This window comes from Oncorhynchus mykiss, chromosome 4 (assembly GCF_057628025.1).
Source record: "Oncorhynchus mykiss isolate SJ-2025 chromosome 4, ASM5762802v1, whole genome shotgun sequence".
In the NCBI taxonomy this organism is placed as follows: Eukaryota; Metazoa; Chordata; class Actinopteri; order Salmoniformes; family Salmonidae; genus Oncorhynchus; species Oncorhynchus mykiss.
Genome location: NC_143025.1, coordinates 78,944,719 through 78,969,270, shown reverse-complemented (window position 1 = coordinate 78,969,270; position 24,552 = coordinate 78,944,719). Strand labels below are relative to the sequence as shown.

At 41.8% G+C, this 24,552-nt stretch overlaps 2 protein-coding genes across 3 annotated transcripts; one reads left to right on the top strand and one right to left on the bottom strand.

Annotated features, from left to right (window-relative positions):
- The first annotated feature begins 80 nt into the window (after window positions 1–80).
- On the top strand, window positions 81–15,550 carry LOC110522460 (zinc finger protein 410). 2 transcript variants are annotated; one of them, XM_021600879.3, is made up of 11 exons: window positions 81–192; window positions 1,207–1,258; window positions 1,400–1,532; window positions 1,720–1,905; window positions 2,677–2,922; window positions 3,114–3,276; window positions 3,364–3,545; window positions 3,840–3,929; window positions 4,467–4,586; window positions 4,834–4,953; window positions 14,107–15,550. In XM_021600879.3, the coding sequence occupies exons 2-11, from the start codon at window positions 1,226–1,228 to the stop codon at window positions 14,205–14,207; spliced, it is 1,374 nt and encodes a 457-aa protein (XP_021456554.1). In that variant the 5' UTR covers window positions 81–192; window positions 1,207–1,225; the 3' UTR covers window positions 14,208–15,550. The 2 variants fall into 2 exon arrangements, with proteins under 2 accessions (XP_021456554.1, XP_021456556.1); XM_021600881.3 differs by having other exon boundaries at window positions 94–192; window positions 2,677–2,898.
- Window positions 15,398–24,001, bottom strand: LOC110522461 (ectonucleoside triphosphate diphosphohydrolase 5; the record flags this gene model as incomplete). The annotated part of the gene is made up of 13 exons (XM_021600882.3): window positions 15,398–15,481; window positions 15,649–15,764; window positions 18,281–18,337; window positions 19,271–19,414; window positions 19,763–19,864; window positions 20,170–20,231; window positions 20,360–20,439; window positions 21,077–21,165; window positions 22,333–22,368; window positions 22,864–22,939; window positions 23,078–23,221; window positions 23,342–23,421; window positions 23,689–24,001. Coding segments are annotated over 13 exons (1,383 nt in total), but the record flags the coding sequence as incomplete, so codon positions are not given.
- Window positions 24,002–24,552: the final 551 nt, after the last annotated feature.

The following is a 24,552-nucleotide window of genomic DNA, read 5'->3' as shown; positions in this document are numbered from 1 at the left end:
ACGAAGGGAGAGTATAGTAGCTACAGTATTTATAACAGCTGATGTTACCACACAAGAACCAGCAGATGTCAGTAATCAAAAGCTTTTGCGTTTATATTTTAGCAACGAAACCCGGAAGTACTCGTTTTGTCCCTCAAGTCTTCCCGTAGAACTGGGGTCTACCACATTTCTATGTACAAATAAGAAAACAAGGTAAAGCGTATAAATTAATATTTCGGAAGTAATTTATCTTAGTAGTTTGATTAAAGTGTATATGTGTGACATATACTGACTGTTGAGAAGCTTTGTTTTGGCAAAAGAAGCTAACATGCTATTAACGGCAACAAATCAAACGCTAACAACAAACTCGCCGGCTATCTAAACTAGCCACAGTTTTCAATCGACCTTTTTAGCTGAGATGGGAATGAATGTTGGCCAGTAACAAGGTACTCTGTTGTAGCTGGTGACGTTTGTTCATTTTTGTAGGGGTATAATTTGTGGAACGTTCCAACAGGAATCTGTTCCCAAAACTTTGTAAAGTACAAGGTAGCCAACAAACAACGCATACAAAGTAGAATGATCAATTCACCTAGCTAACTAGCTGCCGAACAGGCATCAACTCACCACGCAGCTTATTCTTAATGTTTATCCAGAGGCTACCAGAGTGAGGACAGACATTCTTCGGAATAAACGTGTTTAGTGAAAAACGTAATTAAATAGCCCACTCCCTACGGTTACCTGGTATCTTATTATGCCGCTATACAACTTTGTATGCTTTGTTTGTCGGCAACCTTTTTATTTACGACGTTTTGTAACAGATTCCTGTTGGAACGTAACACATTATACCCACCCTTTTTGGACAGAACAGTGGTGTTGTCTTGCTAGCTAGGCGGCCGTCTTTATTGATGCTGTACAAGTTAGCCAGCTAACTCGGTAATTTACAGAGATACCTGCAACTATGCAAAGCTTGGTGCGTGATTAACACTGAGCTAACGGGCTCAGTTGTTAATTAATAAACTTCGTATTTAGCATGCACTTATTGTTTTGTTGAAATGTTGGTTGCTAGTTTCAACAAGTTATACAGTTAGCTAGTCCATTTAGGTTGACTATGACTTAATGAATGGGAAGCACTGGATGCTGATTATTATTCTCACCCCCACTCTAATAGGATATCTCAGTTAACAGCTAATTTTGCTCAGTAATGGAAAGTCTGATTCATCCCTACAGATCTCTCAAGGCGTAATCCATGCTTTCAGATGAGCTTGACTCCAAACCCGAGGTAAGCGCTCCACATTGTTCACCTGCCGACACTAATACATAGTAGTATGTATTTGTGGTCTTCCATTTGCACATACAGATCCACCCTTAGCTACAGAACTGTTTGATGAATTATCTTGCTTCCTCTCCCTCTCCTCTGCAGCTGCTGGTTCAGTTTGTCCAGAACGCTTCCATCCCTCTGGGGCAGAGTCTGGAGGACTCTGATACCAAACACACCTGCCTTCCCCTGCTGGCCCCTGCAGATAGCTCCCTGTGCACACAGCTGGCCCTGACAGGTCAGACAGCCAGCAATCATCACAGACAATGACTGGATATCATCATAGACAATCTGCCATACAATAACCTTGTGTTTTTCAGATTATATATTGCTACTTGGACTAAATCTCTCTTAGAACCTACTCTCTCATTGGTTCTCTAGCCAACTAATTACTCCACTAATGTAATCTGTGATTGGTTCCCCAGAGGGTGGTCTCAGCCATGTGTCAGCGAGGTCTCTGTCCCTGTCAGAGTTTGGGGGAGCAGAGCAGAGTCCCATGGAGGTGCACCCCCATCCCCGCAGACCTCACACACCCCCCAGCCCATCTCCTGTCCTCCATGACCTGCAGCGCTCAGAGAGCAGCTCCTACGTCCTCCTCAACCTCGCCAAAGGTACGGAGACGCAGGGCCCAAGCAACCATATTACATACAATTTTATTGGTCCCATGTGCCGAATACAAAAGGTGTAGACTTTACAGTGAATTGCCTTTATTTTTTTAAAGCTCTGGTGAAGGCCATGAGGCCGATACATACAGCTTAATAAAGAGCAGTGATGCTAGCAAGAGCAGTGTCCAGGTTTCTTTTTTCTCAATTAATTTGTAAAAAAAACTATTTCACTTTGACATTATGGGGTATTGTGTGTAGGCCCGTGACCAAAAATCTAAATTTCATTCATTTTAAATTCAGCCTGTAATACAACAAAATTTAGAAAATGTCAAGGAGTGTGAATACTTTCTGAAGGCACTGTTATGTAACACTTAACAGTTCTATCAATTATATTTCTACACAGACAGCCCCCCTTCCTTCAGGGCATGCCTGATTATTGTGCTGTAATGTGAATATATGTATTGAAATTAATTCTTTACTTAACCGTTATCTGTACTGTGGTGTGACAAAGCAGCTTTGCAAATACACGACAAGGGTTATCATCTCATCTCCTCTGCACGACAGAGTGTGACTGTCTCTGCCGGGCAAATTATCCCATTTATTGTCTTATGACCTTGTTTTCTTTACATTTTAGGGCTGAGATAACATGTGACAAGGACACTTCATCATGCCCTGACAAACTCTCCCTCCTTGTCTCCCTCTCCCTTCACCTCTCATTTTCTGTCTCTCCCCCTCGTCCTCTCCATCCCTCTCCTCCCTTTCTCCCTCTCTCTCCAGGCCTAGCAGCCTCCTCTGAGCCACTAATCTTTTCAGCAGATGGGACAGAGGAGGAGGAAGAGGAGGTAATCTTGTCCGGGGACTGTTGTGTGGATGGCACTGCCCCCTGGTACCTGCGGGTACAGGAGTTGGCACACGACAGCCTCATCGCAGCAACTCGTGCACAGCTGGCTAAAGATGCCAAGGCTAGCCAGGACGCCAGGGCTGGGAATGGCAGCAACAGTAATGTCACTGACTTTAATGGTGGTGGGTAAATTGGCTTTAATGGGGGTGGGTAAATTGACTTTAATGGGGGTGTGTAAATTGACTCTAATGGTAGTTCATTGCCACCAACGGATCACTGACTGAAGAGCAAGTGTGACATTTAAATGATACTGACTATAACAGGAAGACTTCTGTTTATGATATCACATCCCCTCTCTGTTTCTGTTGCCTAGGTGACCACCTGCCCAGCTTCCCGTTGGAGGGTGTGAAGAGAGAGCAGCCGACGAGGACCAATCGTACGCTTTCTTCTAAACAGAACCTCCGCTGCTCCTTTGAGGGCTGCTATAGAACCTTCACTTGGCCTGCTCACCTCAAATACCACCTCAAAACACACAGGTACACAAACACACACACACCCACACACACACACACACACACAAATATCACCTCAAATGTTAATGTGTGTGTGTGTGTGTGTGTCAGGAACGACCGTATGTTCCGGTGTGGGGCGGAGGGCTGTGGGAAAAGTTTCTACGTGCTGCAGCGTCTTCAGGTCCACATGAGAACTCACAACGGAGACAAGCCTTTTTTCTGCAAGGAGAAGAACTGTGGCAAGAAGTTCACCACCGCAGGAAACCTCAAGAACCACAAACGCACACACACAGGTGGGGACAGTGACACACACTTAGAGGTACACAGCAGTAGAGCACATAAACCGGAGTGACATCTGTTTTAGTCTGCTCTGTATCCTGTAGTACAGCATAGAAGTAAAGTGAATGTCTTTCATATGTTTCAGGTGTTTTCAGTGCTGTGGAAAGATATGTGCTTAGTGTAGGAGAGTGGTATAATACTTGCTCTGTGAGAAAGTGTTATGATTAATGTGTGTTGTCTACATTTGAGAAGCCTTAATATGTACCTTCTAGCATGTGATCTTTAATTGGTGTGTGTGTTGTCTATAGGTGAGAAGCCTTTCTTGTGTGAAGCAGGTGGCTGTGGTCGTTCCTTTGCAGAGTACTCCAGTCTACGCAAACACATGCTCGTACACTCAGGTGAGAACACCACACCCACAGATAGGTTCATAAAATCTGAGTTGACCTACTAAGACAGGGGTAGGCGACCTTGGTCCTGGAGGGCCGCAGGCACATCATGTTTTTGATTTAACAGACCTGGAAGACCAGGTGTGTTGAATTTAGGCAATCACTGAAATTATCAATTAGCTCAGTTGGTCAGGTGTGGTGCCTGTGGCACTCCAGGAAAAGGGTTGCCCACCCCTGTACTAGCATTTAAACACAGTTTCAGCTTTTCATTCTATACGTAGTGAAATGACAACAGCTAGGTTGCTTTGTTAACTACCGGTATAACAACAACTGAATATGTGGAAGTCGAGTTCCACATATTCCCACAGTAACTTTAGCTTCAGTCTGTGTCACTGGCTGCGTCTCAAATGGTACCCTATTCCCTACATAGTGCACTCTTTTTTTTTGGTCAGAGCCCAATGGCCTTGTGCTCAAAAGTAGTGCACTTTATAGGGAATATGGTGCCATTGGAGACAGTGATAAGTGTCCCTGTGTATGAATGTGTTCTAGGAGAGAAACCCCACCAGTGTGGTGTCTGTGGAAAGACGTTCTCTCAGAGCGGCAGCAGGAACGTCCACATGAGGAAGAGACACGGAGAGGAGGTGCTGGGGAACGAGGGCAGAGAAACAGGTAACACAGACACACACAAATTACGCCAATGGTCACCAACCCTGGTTACAAGCATTACAGGGTGTGCAGGCTTTTCTTCCAATTCCAACCCAACACACTACATATCATTCAGCCGTAGCCTTGGAGTTTACCGGTGTGTGTCTATGTATAACAGGCTCGTTGTCTTCCATTTGGAATGTTCAATATAACACACACACACACACACACCTCTGTAATGAACAGTATGGCACCTCTGTGTGATTGACAGGCGAGGCTCTGACACACAGCAGTTTGCTGGAGGCTGACGGGTCACCTGACGACACTATGGTCACCATGACTACGGGGGTGGAGCCCATGAACCTACACAACGCCATGCTGCGAGAACAAGGTAGACACACACACACAGTCATACAAAACGTTTCACAAATGCAAAACTCCAATAAATCACATTTATTTGTCAAATGCACCTAATCAACTGGTGTAGACTTTACCTTTGAATGCTTAACACAGTCCAATCCCAATACTCTTAAAGGGATAGTGTGGGGATTTCTGGGGACACGAATGACGTACCACACATTTCCCGATGCTCCTGCAACAACCTTTATTTAATTTAGAGCACAGTTTAATTCATTGTTTAATTTCGCCTTACTAAGTATTGTTGATATAGTTTCATATCTCGTTGCTCTTCCGAACGGTAATAATGGCAGTGAAATACTGAATGGAGGATTGCTAAAGTAGGTCGCAGCAAAGCCTTGGATTTTCCTGAAAGATTTCCAATTGGAGTGGCGGGCATATTTGTCTGCTCCTGACAGTTTCGGTTGCCTTGGTCGGCAGAATATCCGAAGCAAGGTTTTTCATCTCTCTTCGTAACAGTAAAAAAGGATATAGTCGATGTAAATGCGACTTGACATAAGAAGCCTGCATTCAGTTACCAAACTTTCATCAGCAAGCTAGCACAGCCGCTAATTGAGTAAACGGTCATATTTCTGTTATTTAAAACCTCAGTCTAGTCTACAACTTTACTTCTATTGCCTAGTTTAATTTCCGAAACAATATAATCTGACTCTTCACTGTTCCACAAATCCCGGAATTAGGCAGATAAGAGACACTGGATTACTGGGCTAAACGCGCAAACAAAAACAAGGTATTTGGACATAAATGATGGACTTTATCGAACAAAACAAACATTTGTTGTGGAACTGGGATTCCTGGGAGTGCATTCTGATGAAGATCATCAAAGGTAAGTGAATATTTATAATGCTATTTCTGACTTCTGTTGACTCCACAACATGGCGGGTATCTGTATGGCTTGATTTTGTGTCTAAGCGCCGTACTCAGATTATTGCATGGTGTGCTTTTTCTGTATTTTTTTGGGGGAATTCTGACACAGCGGTTGCATTAAGGAGAAGTGGATCTAAAATTCCATGCACAACACTTGTATCTTTTAGCAATGTTTATTATGAGTATTTCTGTAAATTGATGTGGCTCTCTGCAAAATCACTGGATGTTTTGGAACTACTGAACATAACGTGCCAATGTAAACTGTGATTTTTGGATATAAATATGAACTTTATCGAACAAAACATACATGTATTGTGTAACATGAAGTCCTATGATTGTCATCTGATGAAGATCATCAAAGGTTAGTGATTCATTTTATCTCTATTTCTGCTTTTTTTCTGCTTTTTTTTCTGCTATTTCTGCTGTGACTCCTCTCTTTGGCTGGAAAAATGCCTTTTTTTTTCTCTGACTAGGTGCTGACCTAACATAAACGTTTGGTGTGCTTTCGTCGTAAAGCCTTTTTGAAACCGGACACTGTGGCTGGATTTACAAAAGTTTATCTTTAAAATGGTGTAAAATACTTGTATGTTTGAGGAAATTTAATTATGGGATTTCTGTTGTTTTGAATTTGGCGCCCTGCAATTTCACTGGCTGTTGGTGAGGTGGGACGCTACCGTCCCACATATCCCAGAGAAGTTAAGGAATCCCCAGGCTTGCCTGGGCGAGCAACCACGCCAAGAGGCTCGCCAGGGCGGGAGGAGAACAGCGATGGCCGGGACGCTGCCCTTAGTTCACAGTAGCTTTGATTGGGCTCAAAAGAGACATATACAGTTGAAGTCAGAAGTTTACATACACCTTAGCCAAATACATTTAAACTCAGTTTTTCATAATTCCTGACATTTAATCCTAGTAAAAAGTCTGTCTTAGTTCAGTAAGGATCACTACTTTATTTTAAGAATGTGAAATGTCAGAATAATAGTAGAGAATTATTTATTTCATCACATTCCCAGTGGGTCAGAAGTTTACATACACTCAATTAGTATTTGGTAGCTTTGGCTGTAAATGGTATAACTTGGGTCAAACGTTTCGGGTAGCCTTCCACAAGCTTCCCACAACAAGTTGGGTGAATTTTGGCCCATTCCTCCTGACAGAGCTGGTGTAACTGAGTCAGGTTTGTAGGCCTCCTTGCTCACACACGCTTTTTCAGTTCTGCCCAGAAATTTTCTATAGGATTGATGTCAGGGCTTTGTGATGGCCACTCCAATACCTTGACATTGTTGTCCTTAAGCCATTTTGCCACAACTTTGGAAGTATTCTTGGGGTAATTGTCCATTTGGAAGACCCATTTGCGACCAAGCTTTAACTTGATGACTTGAGCTGTTGCTTCAATATTTCCACATAATTTTCCACCCTCATGATGCCATCTATTTTGTGAAGTGCACCAGTCCCTCCTGCAGCAAAGCACCCCCACAACATGATGCTGCCACCCCTGTGCTTCACGGTTGGGATGTTGTTCTTCGGCTTGCAAGCCTCCCCCTTTTTCCTCCAAACATAACGATGTTCATTATTGCCAAACAGTTCTATTTTTGTTTCATCAGACCAGAGGACATTTCTCCAAAAAGTACAATCTTTGTCCCCATGTGCAGTTGCAAACTGTAGTCTGGCTTTTTTAATGGCGGTTTTGGAGCACTGGCTTCTTCTTTGCTGAGCGGCCTTTCAGGTTATGTAAAAATAGGACTCATTTTTCTGTGGATATAGATACTTTTGTACCCGTTTCCTCCAGCATCTTCACAAGGTCCTTTGCTGTTGTTTTGGGATTGATTTGCACTTATCGCACCAAAGTACGTTCATCTCTAGGAGACAGAACGCATCTCCTTCCTGAGCGGTATGACGGCTGCGTGGTCCCATGGTGTTTATACTTGCGTACTGTTGTTTGTACAGATGAACGTGGTACCTTCAGGCGTTTGGAAATTTTTTCTGAGGTCTTGGCTGATTTCTTATGATTTTCCCATGATGTCAAGCAAAGAGACACTGAGTTTGAAGGTAGGCCTTGAAATACATCCACAGGCACACCTCCAATTGACTCAAATGATGTCAATTAGCCTATCAGAATCTTCTAAAGCCATGACATAATTTTCTGGAATTTTCCAAGCTGTTTAAAGGCACAGTCAACTTAGTGCATGTAAACTTCTGACCAACTGGAATTGTGATACAATGAATTATAAGTTAAATAATCTGTCTGTAAACAATTGTTGGAAAAATTACCTGTGTCATGCACAAAGTAGATGTCCTAACCGACTTGATAAAACTATAGAGCACTGTGCCCGGCCCGCCAAAGGAGTCGCTGGTGCGCGATGAGACAAGGATATCCCTACCGGCCTAACCCGGATGACGCTAGGCCAATTGTGTGTCGCCCCACGGACCTCCCGGTCGCGGCCGGTTACGACAAAGCTTGGGCGCGAACCCAGAGTCTCTGGTGGCACAACTGGCGCTGCAGTACAGCGCCCTTAACCACTGCGCCACCCGGGAGGCCCCATATGTGTTATTTCATAGTTGTGAAGTCTTCTTTTATTCTACATTGTAGAAAATAGGTCTTTTTTAATAATTAAAAAACCTTGAATTATTAGGTTTGTCCACACAGATATCCACACTTTTGACTGGTACTGTATATTTAAAAAAATATTTAATAATATCATTGTCACAATGCTCCACTTGGTAAGAGCTTAGTCTAGCTGCTGGAAACACTGTTTCCCAGAGTGTATTTTGGAGCTTTTGTACTGGTGGGGATGCGCTTGTCTTGTTCGGGAAGACACTTCAGCGGGTGGGAGGAAGTTCAGCAGTTTTTTTTTTTCTGTTTTTTTTTCTCGTATGTCAGGTTCAGTCTTCCACTCATTTCCTATTTATCTAAAGGATGACTCAACAACCTAATTTAATAGGACAGCTTACTTGGAGTATTCTTACATTTTCTAGTTGGAACTGTGAAGTTTTGAACCAGCCAGTCAAACGTAGTAGAGTACTTCATCTTCAACATCTGGGAACACAAATTGCTTTTTTTTTTTTACAAGAGACCCATCTGAGAGTTTCAGATCACTTTAGATTGCGAAAAGGCTGGGTAGGCCAATTTTATCACTCCACTTTTCAAAATAAATTGAGGGGAGCTGCAATTCTGATACACAAATTGGTGCCCTTTGTTTCTTCCAATGTTATTTCAGATTCCAATGGCAGATATATTGTTGTCCCTGGCAGAATCTATAATACTCCATTGATCCTTGCCAATGTTTATGTGCCAAATTGGGATGCCACATTTTTTTTTCTGGCCTTTCTGTCTTCCCTCACACTTTTTAATCTTGGGAGGCCATTTTAATTGCTGGCTTAATCCTACTTTGGATCGTTCCTCCAACAAAATTAGCACACCTAAGTCTGCTAAGGTGATCCAAACTTTTCTTGAAGATTTTGCTTAACGACAGCTGCCGTTTTTTCAATCCAACAAGTAGGGCATGTCCATCACACTTATACTCACATTGAGTACTTCTTGGACAACAGACTTCTTTCCTCTGTACGCTCATACAATTCCATTGTCATATCTGATCACGCCCCTCTGACTTTAGAGCTATCAGTTGGTGGTGGGACTGAGCCAGTTGGTGGTGGGACTGAGCCAGTTGGTGGTGGGACTGAGCCAGTTGGTGGTGGGACTGAGCCAGTTGGTGGTGGGACTGAGCCAGTTGGTGGTGGGACTGAGCCAGTTGGTGGTGGGACTGAGCCAGTTGGTGGTGGGAGTTTTAATACGCGCTTGCTGTCTGAAAGTTTTTGGTTAACTTCCTGACTGCTCAGATGTGATGTTTTTATAGCTAATGACAACACCCCAACATTTCAGCATCTGTTCTGTGGGAGACATTTAAGGCCTACATTAGTGGTCAAGTAAAATCATACACTAGTTTTGAATTTTTTTTAGGAAAAAGAGACGCTCTGAACTGACAACTTGTATTTTACAGTTTCAGTATTTATGCTACCTCACCATCCACAAATGTGTACAGGGATTGACTCTCTTTACAAGCTGAATTCAATACCTTGTCATCAAATTGAGGAACTGCTGCTTAAGTAGTGACATACTCACTATGAGTATGTTGACAAGACAATTAAATAGCTTTCTCATCAACTTTGCCAGTCTTCCTCTGCTCAACAAATCCTCAAATTCAAACACCTACTGGTGCAACAATAGATCCCCAGCTAATAAATAGCCAGTTTAAAGACTTCTATGCCTCTTTATACTTCAGAACAGTCTGCTGACCCTCCTGCTCTTGAATTAAAAAAATATATATTCTAACTGTCCCAACAATTGATACAGTCTCCAAGCTTCAATTGGAGGAACCTATTACCATGGAAGAGTGTAATTAAAGGTGGTAAATGTCCTGGACCAGATGGATACCCAATATAATTTTACAAGACGTTTCTGGATAAATTAGCCCTGCTCTTGATGAATGTTTATTGAATCCTTTAAATCAGTCTCTCTCCCTCTATCCTTAAAACAGGCCTCAATTTCAATGATATTGAAAAGGAATAAAGACCCTCTCTCCTGCGTGTCCTATCGCCCAATCGCTCTGCCCAATGTGGATGTTAAGCCCCTGGCTAAACTATTAGCTATGCATTTGGAGTCGGTCTTACCATCTGTTATTTCCTCTGACCAAGCAGGTTTTATAAAAAAAAATAGACATTCTTTCTCATATCAGATGACTCTTTAATGTTATGTATAATCCTTCTATCTCAAAGCTCCCAGATATTCTAATCTCGCTAGATGCTGAGAAAGCTTTTGATAGAGTGGAGTGGGGCTACCCTTTTCATACCTTAGAAAAGCCCTAAGACCACTGAACATTTAATACAATTGCTACCCAGACTACTTGCATTGCCTCCCTCTTTTACACTGCAGCTACTCTCTGGTTATTATCTATGCATAAGTTACTTTAATAACTCTACCCACGTGTATATATCACCTCAATTACCTCTACTAACCGGTGCCCCGCACATTGACTCTGTACCGGTACCCCCTTTATATAGCCTCGCTATTGCTATTTTACTGCTGCTCTTTAATAATTTGTTACTTTATTTCTTGTAGATATTTTTCTTTATTAACTGCTTTGTTGGTTAGGGCTTGTAAACAAGCATTTCACTGTTGTATTTGGCGCATGTGATGCATTTTTCAAATCATCCCCAACAGTAAAAGGTATAATTTCTTATAGCTATGATCAAATGTACTTTCTTCACAATCCTTCATTTGCAGCTATTAAAACTTTATGGGAACATAAAGTTTGAGTTTACTGATGACACAAGGGAAGATATTCTGCACTGTGTCCACTCCTCTTCTATTTGTGCCAAACATGGTTTGATCCAATGCAACATCCTACACTGCTCTCACAGGACTAAACTTTGTCCCGAAGCAAACACCAATTAGCCTGGAGCTAGCCCATGCTAGGCCCATTTCCCATCAGCCACTCCCTCCTGGACCCCTTTTACTGCCGGTACGGGGTACGGAACCCCGCCAATTCTTCACGACTGGACTACCGACCGTTATCTGTTCGAGGGGGTTACTCAACTGGCTCCTACGTCGCGACGTCCCCTGAATGCCCATCTGCTAGCTGTCTAGAGCATATCGGACTGTTAGCTAATAGGTCCACTGGCCAATTTCTCGTGCCACTCGTATCTATTTTGCCAATCGGCCTGGGCCCCTTTTACCACACAAAGCCCTGCTTATCCATCATGACTGGACTACCGACGTAATCTGCCCGATTTAAAAAAAAAAAAATTCCAACGGGCCCCTTCGTCGCGACGTCCCCTGAATGCCCGTCTGCTAGCCGCGGTCCGCTAGCTGTCCAGAGCATATTGGACTGTTAGCTGAATAGATCCATTTGCCAAGTGGACTGGACCCCTCTGCTACACGGAACCCTACTAATCCATCATGACTTGTCTATCGATGGAACCGCACGAGGAGGCTAAAACAGACTCCTCCGTCGCGACGTCCCTCTAAGGCCCTTCTGCTAGCTTGCTATCCCCGGCATGCTAGCTGTCTGAATCACCGTGTCCCCAGCCAGCCCAACCATTCACTGGACCCTTGTGATCACTTGGCTACGCATGCCTCTCCCTAATGTCAATATGCCTTGTCCATTACTGTTCTGGTTAGTGATTATTGTTTTATTTCATTGTATAGCCTCTAGCCCTGCTCAATATGCCTTAAGCATCTCCAATCCAAAATTAAATCTAGAATCTGCTTTCGCAGCAAAGCATCCTTCACTCATGCTGCCAAACATACCCTCGTAAAACTGACCATCCTACCGATCCTCGACTTCGGTGATGTCATTTACAAAATAGCCTCCAACACTACTCAACAAATTTGGAGGCCGTCTATCACAGTGCCATCCATTTTGTCACCAAAGCCCCATATACTACCCATCATTGCGACCTGTACTCGCTCGTTGGTTGGCCCTCGCGTCATACTCGTCGCCAAACCCACTGGCTCCAGGTCATCTACAAGTCTCTGCTAGGTAATGCCCCGCCTTATCTCAGCTCACTGGTCACCATAGCAGCACCCACCCGTAGCACACGCTCCAGCAGGTATATCTCACTCGTCACCCCCAAAGCCAATTCCTCCTCTGGCAGACTTTCCTTCCAGTTCTCTGCTGCCAATGACTGGAACGAACTGCAAAAATCACTGAAGCTGGAGACTCATATCTCCCTCACTAGATTTAAGCACCAGCTGTCAGAGCAGCTCACAGATTACTGCACCTGTACATAGCCCATCTGTAATATAGCCCACCCAACTACCTCATCCCCATACTGTATTTATTTATTTATTTACCTTGCTCCTTTGCACCCCAGTATCTCCACTTGCACATAAATCTTCTGCATATCAATAACTCTAGTGTTTAACTGGTATATTGTAATTACTTTGCCACCATGGCCTATTTATTGCCTTACCTCCCTTATCTTACCTCATTTGCACACACTGTAAATTATTAACTGTTTGTTTATTCCATGTGTAACTCTGTGTTGTTGTATGTGTCGAACTGCTTTGCTTTATTCTTGGCCAGGTCACAGTTGTAAATGAGAACTTGTTCTCAACTAGCCTACCTGGTTAACTAAAACTGAAATAAAAATGTAATTAAAAAAATCCGGCTTTCTAACATCAATCCTGATGTCGGCCTTGTTAGCGACACGTGTCGGCAAGCTCCTGCTTCATTAATACATATGTTTTGTTCCTGTTCTTCTCCTCTACATAGCTATTGGTCTGTCATCTTTGATACCACATCTAAACTATTACAAGTGCATTTTTCTCCTACTTCCATAACATTATATGGGGTATTACTTGATACTATAAGACTACCAAAATACATATCTAACTGTGTAGCCTTTGTGAGTTTGGCAAGAAGGTTGAATTTACTTCTGTGGAAGTCGCCCTCTCCTCCTCCTGATTTTGTGTGGATTAAAGAGATCTTACATTTCAGAAGATATAATATACCCTTCTGACAAATTCTACCAAATGTGGTAACCTTTCTTCACCTGTTTAGAGACATTGCAATTTCCCTCTACAGTAAACTGCCTACCTAACCGTTGTATTTAATTTATCTACCTTAAAAAAATATATAATAAGACATGCTAATATTAAACACTATTTGTTTTGAAGACAAGCCATGTTTAAGTTTTTTATTTTCGTATGGGCGTATACATTCCTACCTCATTCAAAAAGCATGATCCCATGGTATATTGAATGTATAAAACCACGTGCAATGTAGTGTATTTCAAGCATTGTTTACTGTAACTGAAATACTTTTTTATTAAAGGGATAGTGCCAGATTCTGGAAATCAATGTTTTTTCCACCTACGTGGATTTAGATGGACTCGTGGATACCATTTTTATGTTTGTCTAGTATGATGGAAGTTAGCTTGCGCGCTAATAATAACTAGCATTAGCGCTATGACTGGAAGTCTACCATTAGCTGTGTAGAACTGAACTTCCTTCGTACTGGATGCAGAGACATACAAATTGTATCCATGAGTTCGTCTGACTCTGCGTAAGTAGAACAACTTTATTTGCCAGAATCTTGCACTATCCCTTTAACAGTTAGCGATGGTGTTATATTTTTCAGGACTCAAACCAAGGGCATCGTCCAAAACCACAGGGGGCAATATAGCCTAACTATGACCATGTTATTTAATTACCCCCCTGTGCCTTCTGTCTTGTCTAACTCATTTCTTCTTCCCTTCGTTTTAGGCTCGGCAGACTCCGTGGTCGTTCTCTCTCAACCCCATGACCTGGTCACCATGACAACGACAAGCCACACGTACGCAGAGGATGTGGTGGCTTTGCTGTAGTCAAGGCTGTTGTGCAAATCTCTGTTCACACTTCAGGAAAGTAATTTGAGGCAGAATTCTACATGTACTCTCTGCATCCTTCCTCTGCATCCATCCTTGGCTGCGTGAAGACAGGCAGCCCAATTCTGATTTTTTTTCACTAATTGGTCTTTTGACCAATAAGATAAGATCTGAAATTATGTGATTGGGAAAAAAATATCAGATTTAGCCCTGTAGATATGTAATTAGCTGCTGAGGGTTTTATGAGAAGACGGTGTAAAATGTTCTAGAACTTGTACAGACAGACAACTTTTTCTGTAGTTTATAAATATAAGGAATTATCAGGTGACTTTCCAAAGAAATAAAGACAGGTATACATACGTTTTATTAATTAACAATGTGTTTGTCATTGTTAAACAACATACTAAATCAACTCTGTAAGCTTGCCTGGGTGCAGATAAGGCTAAAATGCAGTGATCTTTCTTTTGCTAAACAATATTAAGGCTGATGCTTTTTAGCTTAATTCATATTAATCAAGAGCTCGAATCAATTCCTATCGTTGGAAGTTGAGCACTAAAGCGCGATTTGAAATTCAAGGCAATGTTTCCACATTAAGACTTCGTTCACGGCTCAATCGGAAATGACCATTTCAATCACACTATGGAGCTGAACTTCTGCAATGCTCAATAGCTGACATAAAACTATTTGAAAATGTACATTTAAATGTGCTCCACAGAAATGTACTCAGTCCCCAATCATTAAGGAAACCATTTCAAACTCACAAGCTGCTATTGGAATGAAGGCACAGCTGCATATAGAACAATGGCACACTCACACACACACACATACCAGCTTCTATTTTTTTTATTGAAATCAAAATATCCAGATTTGTACAGTAACACAACTATGTTGAGTTTCAGCCCCCAGTGCTTTAATAGAGACGTGTGTATATAATACAAGGCTACAGTATAGCAGCCAGTCACATGAAAACAACAGACCTACTGAACTATAGTACCAGTTATGTGTGTTGGGTAACAATTGTAATGTCATCTCAAATGTAAAATGCAAATATGGCATATCTATAAAACATTTCATTTCACAAGACACAAAGGCTTATCAGTTTAAAACAAGTATTCCTCAGTCCATTTCTTGTTGAGCACCATGTAAACCAGTGATCCCACCTGCCCACCCAACCCTGTGGCTTATGTCTCTCAGTGGATCTTTAGGTTCTGGAAGTGTTTGAACGTGGCACCTAACGCCCAGCTTGTCTCAATATTGTTCACCTTCTTAGTCAGCTGGAGAAAGGAGACACACCAAATCACTCATGCCTTTTTGTATTTATTTAAGTAAAAATGTCTAACAGATCTTGTCTGACCATTTCTTTGTTGCTAGCTTTAAAAAGTGTGGTTTTGCGTTACTGAATTGCCAAAAGGACTATTCCATTATGACTTGGCGGTCTCACCTGCAGTACAGTGTTCTCTTTGAAGCCGAAGCCATCTTTGAGCAGACAGGTGATGTAGGTCATGTCCATACACAAGAAGGGGCTGACAGGACGGTACTTAGACATCTTGTTACACACTGGAATAAGAAACAAATCCATTGCCAGATCAGTGCAGTAAAGGGAAACGAGGAGAGGTGACTCCCGTAAACCATTAAGACTTCTCAAGCATATAATCTATCCCTTACTGCGCTATCAGAGCTGCACTAGCCAACACCTGCATAGCTGTTGTTTTGATGGTGTGGGAAGGAAACCGTGTTTGAGCAGACAAATCCACAGGCGGCTCCCGGCATTATACAAGGCCTAAGCATGTATGCGTTCTGCCAGAAGGTCATTCATTTCAATGGGAGGCAATTCACACAGCTGGGACTCATCTGCCAGATTGCAGTGCGTGCATTGTGTTTTTGAATTATTTTTTGCTCAGAAAACCTGGGGGGCCAAGTTAGGGAACCCTGCACAACACAGTAATGATAAATCCATTGCTATGGACAGTATTTTGACATTTGTATTACATTGGGCTGAATTACACTCCAATGTGCTATGTAACAAGATACTTTCAAGAGCTGTCATTTGTATTGTCAAAATAGAAAATACTTCTCTATCCCATTTTTCATAACGGTTGACCATTTTGTTGCTCCCTTTCACCTGGAGTTGGCATCAGGAGTGTCTAAATTAACCCAATGTGTATGTAAAAATGAACAATTGCAAAGCATGCAGAGTATTATTCTAATGATATCCGCCATGAAACCAGGCCAATAATAATACACAGTGTGCTCAGCAGTTCATTTTGGTATGTTACTATTTTTTTTGCATTTACATTTTGGTCATTTAGCAGACACTTATCCAGAGTAACTTACAGTCAGGGCACTCAACTAAGGTAGATAAAGTAAAACGTTACTGAGAATGTTGCTGTTCAGGCTTGCTACTTGCAAATGCATGTATGTATTTTAAAATACAAAATAGAGTTGTGGAGTCATTAAAATTTGTTTTTCAACCACTCCACAAATGTCTTGTTAACAAACTATAGTTTTGGCAAGTCGGTTAGGACATCTACTTTGTGCATGACACAGGTCATTTTTCCAACAATTGTTTACAGACAAGATTATTTCACTTATAAATTACTGTTTCACAATTCCAGTAGGTCAGAAGTTTACATACACTAAGTTGACTGTGCCTTTAAACAGCTTGGAAAATTCTGATAGGCTAATTGACATCAATGAGTCAATTGGAGGTGTGTCTGTGGATGTATTTCAAGGCCTACCTTCTAACTCAGTGCATCTTTGCTTGACATCATGGGAAAATCCAAAGAAATAAGTGTATACCTCCACAAGTCTGGTTTAATTTCCAAACGCCTGAAAGTACCACGTTCATCTGTACAAACAATAGTACGCAAGTTTAAACACCATGGGACCACGCAGCCGTCATACCGCTCAGGAAGGAGATGTGTTCTGTCTCCTAGAGATGAACGTACTTTGGTGCGAAATGTGCAAATCAATCCCAGAACAACAGGAAAGGACCTTGTGAAGATGCTGGAGAAAACAGGTACAAAGGTATCTGTAGCCACAGTAAAATGAGTCCTATATTGACATAACCTAAAGGCCGTTCAGCAAGGAAGAAGCCACTGCTCCAAAAAAGCCAGACTACGGTTTGCAACTGCACATTGGGACAAAGATTGTACTTTTTGGAGAAATATCCTCTGGTCTGATGAAACAAAAATATAACTGTTTTGCCATAATCAACATCGTTTATGTTTGGAGGAAAAAGGGGGAGGCTTGCAAGTCGAAGAACACCATCCCAACCGTGATGCACGGGGGTGGCAGCATCATGTTGTGGGTGTGCTTTTCTGCAGGAGGGACTGGTGCACTTCACAAAATAGATGGCAACATGAGGAGGGAAAATTGTGGATATATTGAAGCCACATCTCAAGACATCAGTCAGGAAGTTAAAGCTTGGTTGCAAATGGATCTTCCAAATGGACAATGGACAACCCCAAGCATGGACAACCCCAAGCATACTTCCAAAGTTGTGGCAAAATGGCTTAAGGACAACAAAGTCAAGGTATTGGAGTGGCCATCACAAAGCCCTGACCTCAATCCTATAGAACATTTGTGGGCAGAACTGAAAAAGCGTGTGTGAGCAAGGAGGCCTACCAGCCAGCTGTCAGGAGGAATGAGCCGAAATTCACCCAACTTATTGTGGGAAGCTTGAGGAAAGCTACCCAAACATTTGACCCAAGTTAAACAATTTATTTGTGTGTCTAAACTTCTGACCCACTGGGAATGTGATTAAATAAATAATTATCTCTACTATTATTCTGACATTTCACATTCTTAAAATAAAGTGATGATCCTACCTGACCTAAGACGGGGAATTTTTACTATGATTAAATGTCAGGAATTGTGAAAACCTGAGTTTAAATGTATTTGGCTGATGTGTATGTAAACTCCCGACTTCAACTGTACATGTATTTTATTTTCATTTCAAAATAGAAGTATTTGGTTGTTTATTTTGATACATCGATCTTTATGATATTTTGTCATTTTTGCCCATCTCTGGCTATGCATATCATTACTCATCAGACTTAACTCGTTCTCACCCTCTTTAGCTCCTTTCTTAAAGTCTCTGACCTCCAGCATTCCTCCTTGGGTCCCATCTGAAAGAGTGGAAAGACGGGGGTCGTTAATCTTTCCTTCAGAAACACTGTATCATTCATTACAATGAGAGCAGGGCTACACAGTACATCTCCATCATACTAATAGGGCCTGCAACCTTTCTCATCATGTTACTCACTGACAAGTCGACGACCACCGACACCACTCTAATAACAACCTAGAACTCATCACACCTCTGAGTCAGTTACTTCAGAAATTAGTCATTGTTCCCTGTCGGGAGGGAGGAGGGGAATGAATCTCCTTCTAGGAGTCATTATACTAACTGTGTGTGTGTGTGTCCTCTCACTAACCCCATTTATACCTGGTTCTAACATGCATCCTTTGTCCTGATCTTATCCACATTCCAATTGTTCCCACATTGAAGCCATTGCATCTACACATGGTAGTAAAATGGGTCTCTTATCCGTCCACTGTGTCAGCATTGTGACTAGATATCCGGGTCCGCTCTGTATGAAAATGATTTTACAGATATTTGAAAATAATACTTATTTATTTTAAGACACACATTGATGTCATAAATCAATGGTATAACCTGTCAATGTTTGTAGAGGGCGGGATAATGATGATTTAAATAGTTTCACTGTCCCGATCTTTCTACACTTTAGTAAATTGGAGAAGATAAAATATATACCCTACAGGGCTCTTCTGACATTCTCCCGAATGTGGCAACCTTTCTTTACCTATGTAGAGACAGTGCAATTATAACAATCATAGAGCCCCTCACTACCTCCGGAGGTGGTCAGGAAGGTCTGATCACAATGTGTCTTAATCGTCTACACTTGTCTAAAATTGTGGGCACAATCAGAATGTGGACAAGATCAGGACAAAGGACGATTGTCGGAACCAGGTATAAACAGGGCTACAAATGCGTCCACTGCTTGGATGTAGTAGAAGTTGTGTGTGTGTGTTCTCACCAATAAGGCCTGCGTCCACGGCTCTGTCAAAGTAGTAGGAGAAAGCATAGAACACACTGGTGTCTTTCAACTCATAGGGCTGGTGAACTATTCCCTTTACCACCTTCAACACCTCCTGGTAACACAGCTTGTATCCTGCATAACCTGGGACAGGGACCGAAACAGGATACTGTTATGAGCTCAAGTTTTTTAATCAATGCAATGTATTTGTATAGCACTTTCATACACATTTGTGACAAACTGCTTTACAGCAACCCCAGGTAAACCCTAGTACCCTGCATAGTAAGACATGCTACGTGTTGTGTTGCCACCAAAATAACTGTTCCAAGGTACATTTTACACACACCATACGTAAAATGTATGCACACATGACTAAGTCGCTTTGGATAAAAGCATCTGCTAAAGGGCAGATATATTATTATTAAGGTTGTTCGACTACAGTACATATTTGATGGCAGTTCTAGCAGATCCAGTGAGTTGGTTGACTCTCACCATCAGGTATCCCGCTGACTGTGTAGGTGAGTCCTCCAAAGCTCCACTCCTCTCTGAACTTCTTGGGCAGACAGGCGCTTTTGAACACTCTCCACTCCAACCCTGTAGCGTAAAGTAACAAAATAATGATGAATGGGGGTCTGAATAACATAGAAAAGTAAAAAGCATGTTCTAAAACCTATATTGTGTGTGAATTGGGGATTCTAACATGCTGATGATGATATGTAAATGAATGTTAGGGGTTGATTCAATCTGTATTGCTGAAGTTCAGCGTTGTAGCGCAATTGAAATTTAAAGGTAATTTCCGATTGAGCCGACATACCCAGCGTTTACTGTGTGTGAACGTAGTGTCCGCTAATGCGGGAACACTGCCTTTAAATTTCTATCGAAGTGTATCGAGCCATCACCTTCTTCCCCCAGTGCTCCTAGGGCTGCCAGTCTGGCTGCCATCAGTCCATTACCCAGGTAGCTGTCAATCAAATCAATCAATTAATAGTTATTTGGATAGTACTTTTACAAACTATTACGGGTTTGTTGTATAGAACAATTACTTGTGACTGTTTATACTTTCTGCATCAGTGGATATAGAATGTTTACCTGTGAGTGTATAGTTCATATGTAGAGTTGAACATGTCAAATCTGGCAATGTAGTCAGCAGGAGAACTTACAATGGTTTTCTGCACAGGAAAAATAAATATGTAAACAAATGTAATTAACATTCCAGAAAAAATGAAATGCATGTATGTCTAACTGATCTTGTGCCTGGCAAATGAAATGCATGTATGTCTAACTGATCTTGTGCCTGGCAAATGAAATGCATGTATGTCTAACTGATCTTGTGCCTGGCAAATGAAATGCATGTATGTCTAACTGATCTTGTGCCTGGCAAATGAAATGCATGTATGTCTAACTGATCTTGTGCCTGGCAAATGAAATGCATGTATGTCTAACTGATCTTGTGCCTGGCAAATGAAATGCATGTATGTCTAACTGATCTTGTGCCTGGCAAATGAAATGCATGTATGTCTAACTGATCTTGTGCCTGGCAAATGAAATGCATGTATGTCTAACTGATCTTGTGCCTGGCAAATGAAATGCATGTATGTCTAACTGATCTTGTGCCTGGCAAATGAAATGCATGTATGTCTAACTGATCTTGTGCCTGGCAAATGAAATGTATGCATGCATGACTAAGTCGCATTGGATAAATGGCATATATTATTTTATTATTCATATTCAAATATAAACACTGTATCAACATAGTGTAGAAGCACAATATTGAAAATAAATCAGGTTGTACAAATTAACCCTAACCTTGGATTTGGGTAGAAAAGTGATTTGAGTTGATCCACCCCCCAGATCTAGAATCCCCACTGTGTTCCTGGTCTCAGCATACAGGTGACCTAAAAAAAAATATTTCCCATTTGAATCAACTTTATTGACAAGTTCCCTCTGAAGACAGTGAGATAGGAATCAGTCACACTTGTGATTTGGTACAGCCCAGGATCTGTATCCAGAGGTGTGAAACGCTCTGTGGAGATCTGAGAAAGATGATAGGAGTCCCTTGCAGGAATAAAACCCTGCTCAATATCGACTCTGGCTGTACAAGTTGAGGTTATCTTCTGGAGAGCCAGGGTTTATGAAAAAGAAAATGCCATTGCCATTTCAGATGTCTTTGAGTGTGTGTGTGTGTGTATGTATGTATGTATGTATGTATGTATACACACACTGCCGTTCAAAAGTTTGGGGTCACTTAGAAATGCCCTTGTTTTTTGAAAGAAAAGCACATTTTTTGTCCATTACATTTTTTTGTCCATTAAAATAACATCAAATTGAGCAGAAATACAGTGCAGACATTGTTAATGTTGTAAATGACTATTGTAGCTGGAAACGGCAGATTCTTCGTGGAATATCTACATAGGCGTACAGAGGCCCATTATCAGCAACCATCACTGTCCAATGTCCAATGTCACGTTGTGTTAGCTAATCCAAGTTTATCATTTTAAAAAGGCTAATTGATCATTAGAAAACCCTTTTGAAATTATGTTAGCACAGCTGAAAACAGTTGTGCTGATTAAAGAAGCAATACAACTGTCCTTCTTTAGACTAGTTGAGTATCAGTATTTGTGGGTTCGATTACAGGCTCAAAATGTCCAGAAACAAAGGCCTTTCTTCTGAAACTCGTCAGTCTACTCTTGTTCTGAGAAATTAAGACTATTCCATGCGAGAAATTGCCCAGAAACTGAAGATCTCGTTGATCTCAGATCTCTTGCTGATAATGGGCCTCTGTACGCCTATGTAGATATTCCACGAGAAATCAGCCATTTCCGGCTACAATAGTAATTTACAACATTAACAATGTCTACACTGTAGACTGTCTGATCAATTTGTTGTTATTTTAATGGACAAAAAATGTGGTTTTCTTTCAAAAACAAGGACATTTCTAAGTGGCCCCAAACTTTTGAACGGTAGTGTATATACATATGGCAAAACACTATACCCTTAAATAATTTGATTAATACCAAGAATGCATTACAATATGTGCTATGACAAGAAGTTACAAGTCTCACCTGTCAAAAAGTTCACAGTAACCCACGCCAAAATTCCTATGAGAACAAAAAAGTTAAATTGAAGTGGGGTTAATACTGATCTGACAATGCAGTTTAGTGCACTTAACTCACAACTTGTTTGGCATGCATAAGCATTCGTTTTACATGTGTGAGAGGGCTATCATTTGAGAGACGTGGTCAAAATGCTGACAAATCAATTACACAATGACACCACACGAGGCTTGGTAAGCCACTAAATCCATTCACCACATAATTACACGTTTTGGAGATGTAACCAACACTGCCTCTAACGACAACAACCCTCTTTTTCCAACAGCGTCATCATAACAGATCAGGGTAATCTACAGTAATTTAGTAAAATAGCCTCAGGAATACCAACACAATGAAAAAGAAAGAGCACAGCAAGCTGTAGAAGGAGAACAGTGACTGATGCTATCAGGAGGAGAGCACTGTTGAAGCCTGCAACCGAAGTGCTGATGAATAGGTTTGACTGGAGGTTTACTGGGGGGTTATTGGGAGACGAGACGTTACCTTCATTTGTACCATCCATTATGCTGACGCTGTCGTCTGGGACGAAGAAGGGAGATTCATCAAACACGTCCTGCACCTGAGGGGTGGAGTGGGAAGATGGAGAGAGACAACAGAAAGAGTGAATGTAGTGTCAACACCTTCGGCAGTGCCATACTTGATTTAATAGTGCTGTACACTAGCCCCGTATCAGACCTAGCAGTGCCTTAGCCAGTACCTGTTCCAGCAGAGCATGGGCTTTCTCTGGGGGCAGCAGCCTGAATCCTGCTGTAGCTTTCAGGACCAGTGGGGTTCTCTTCCAATCCAGCTGCGGGACAGTCTTCTTTGCCACCTTAAGAAGCTGCCTCACTGTGTACCCACCCTGGCGAGATAATGTGGTTGTGATGATGATGATGAATTTGAGTAAAATCTATTTGAAGTGTTTTGGGAATATTGGAATATCACTTGCTGCGTCGACAATTACAACCACTGCTGTACTCACTATTTCAGGCATGTCTGCGTATGCCGACAGACCAGGCTTGACGGAATGGAACATCTCATTATCCAGCACTGGTAACTCCTCTGTCAGACAAAATATACACATGAACCATTAGTCAACAGATAAAGAAATCCACTTGAAATGACAAAATCCACTTGAATCAATAAGCATTTAATCTACAATTTGCAAACATTAATGATGTTTTATGAAGATGGGCATTTAGTGTAATGTTCATTGACTAGCATCTAATAATAAACATATTTAATTTAGTTTAATAAATGGGCAATTCAATACCACAACATTGCATACAGTAACACATCTGGGAGCATCAGAGTGTTAACATAACTCACCAGGGTCTTTCTGTATGAAGGTGTAGACATGGATGCGTGTCCCAGTGCTGCCAGCGTCAAACATTACCCCGTAGAAGATCCGGCTGGAGTTGGCCGGACGGCTGAGGCTGGGGAGGAGGTTACCCAGGCTGGCTGAGAAATCCAGGACAGAAGCCTTGGGCTGGAGCTGGGCACGGGACAGCTCTGTCAGAGCCAACACAACCAGAACCAGAGACAGGACCACTGCAGGTTGGAGCGGAGCCTGGAGAGACATCTTCACTCTGGTGAAGGAGCAGGAGATGAGTGTCCCTCTGATGGGTATGAAGCCAAGAGATTAGGCTAAACCTGATGGACTAATGGGTATTTTAGTCAACTCAACTAATAGAAGAGTGGAGACTGAGGCAGTTGTGTAGAGGAAAGTTTAGTTTAGCCAACTAGATAGCCTAATTGACACTGCTTCTGAGTCCTGATTTAACTGGATAGAAGATACAACTAGAAGCAACAACCAACAGAAGAGCCCCAAAGCAATAACATGCAGTTATATGCCCTTTGACCACACCCCAACTAGCCTTTCACCAATCAGAAGTGAGCCCTCTGGAGGATGAAGCGCACACTTCCACCTTGACACTGCCATTAGCCGGATTATGTTAGACAAATGTACAGTACCCCCCCCCCCCCTGGTTCCTACATTCGCTTTTGAGCCAGAAGTGTCACCAAATCTGTGTTATATCCATTAGCTATGTTGTAGCTAATTGTCAGTGGTGAAAAAAGTACCCAATTGTCATACTTGAGTAAAAGTAAAGATACTTGACTCAAATAAAAGTCACGCGAGATGGGCCGCACAACAAACTTCCAATGGTGGCGAGAGGATGGCGATGGAGCGAC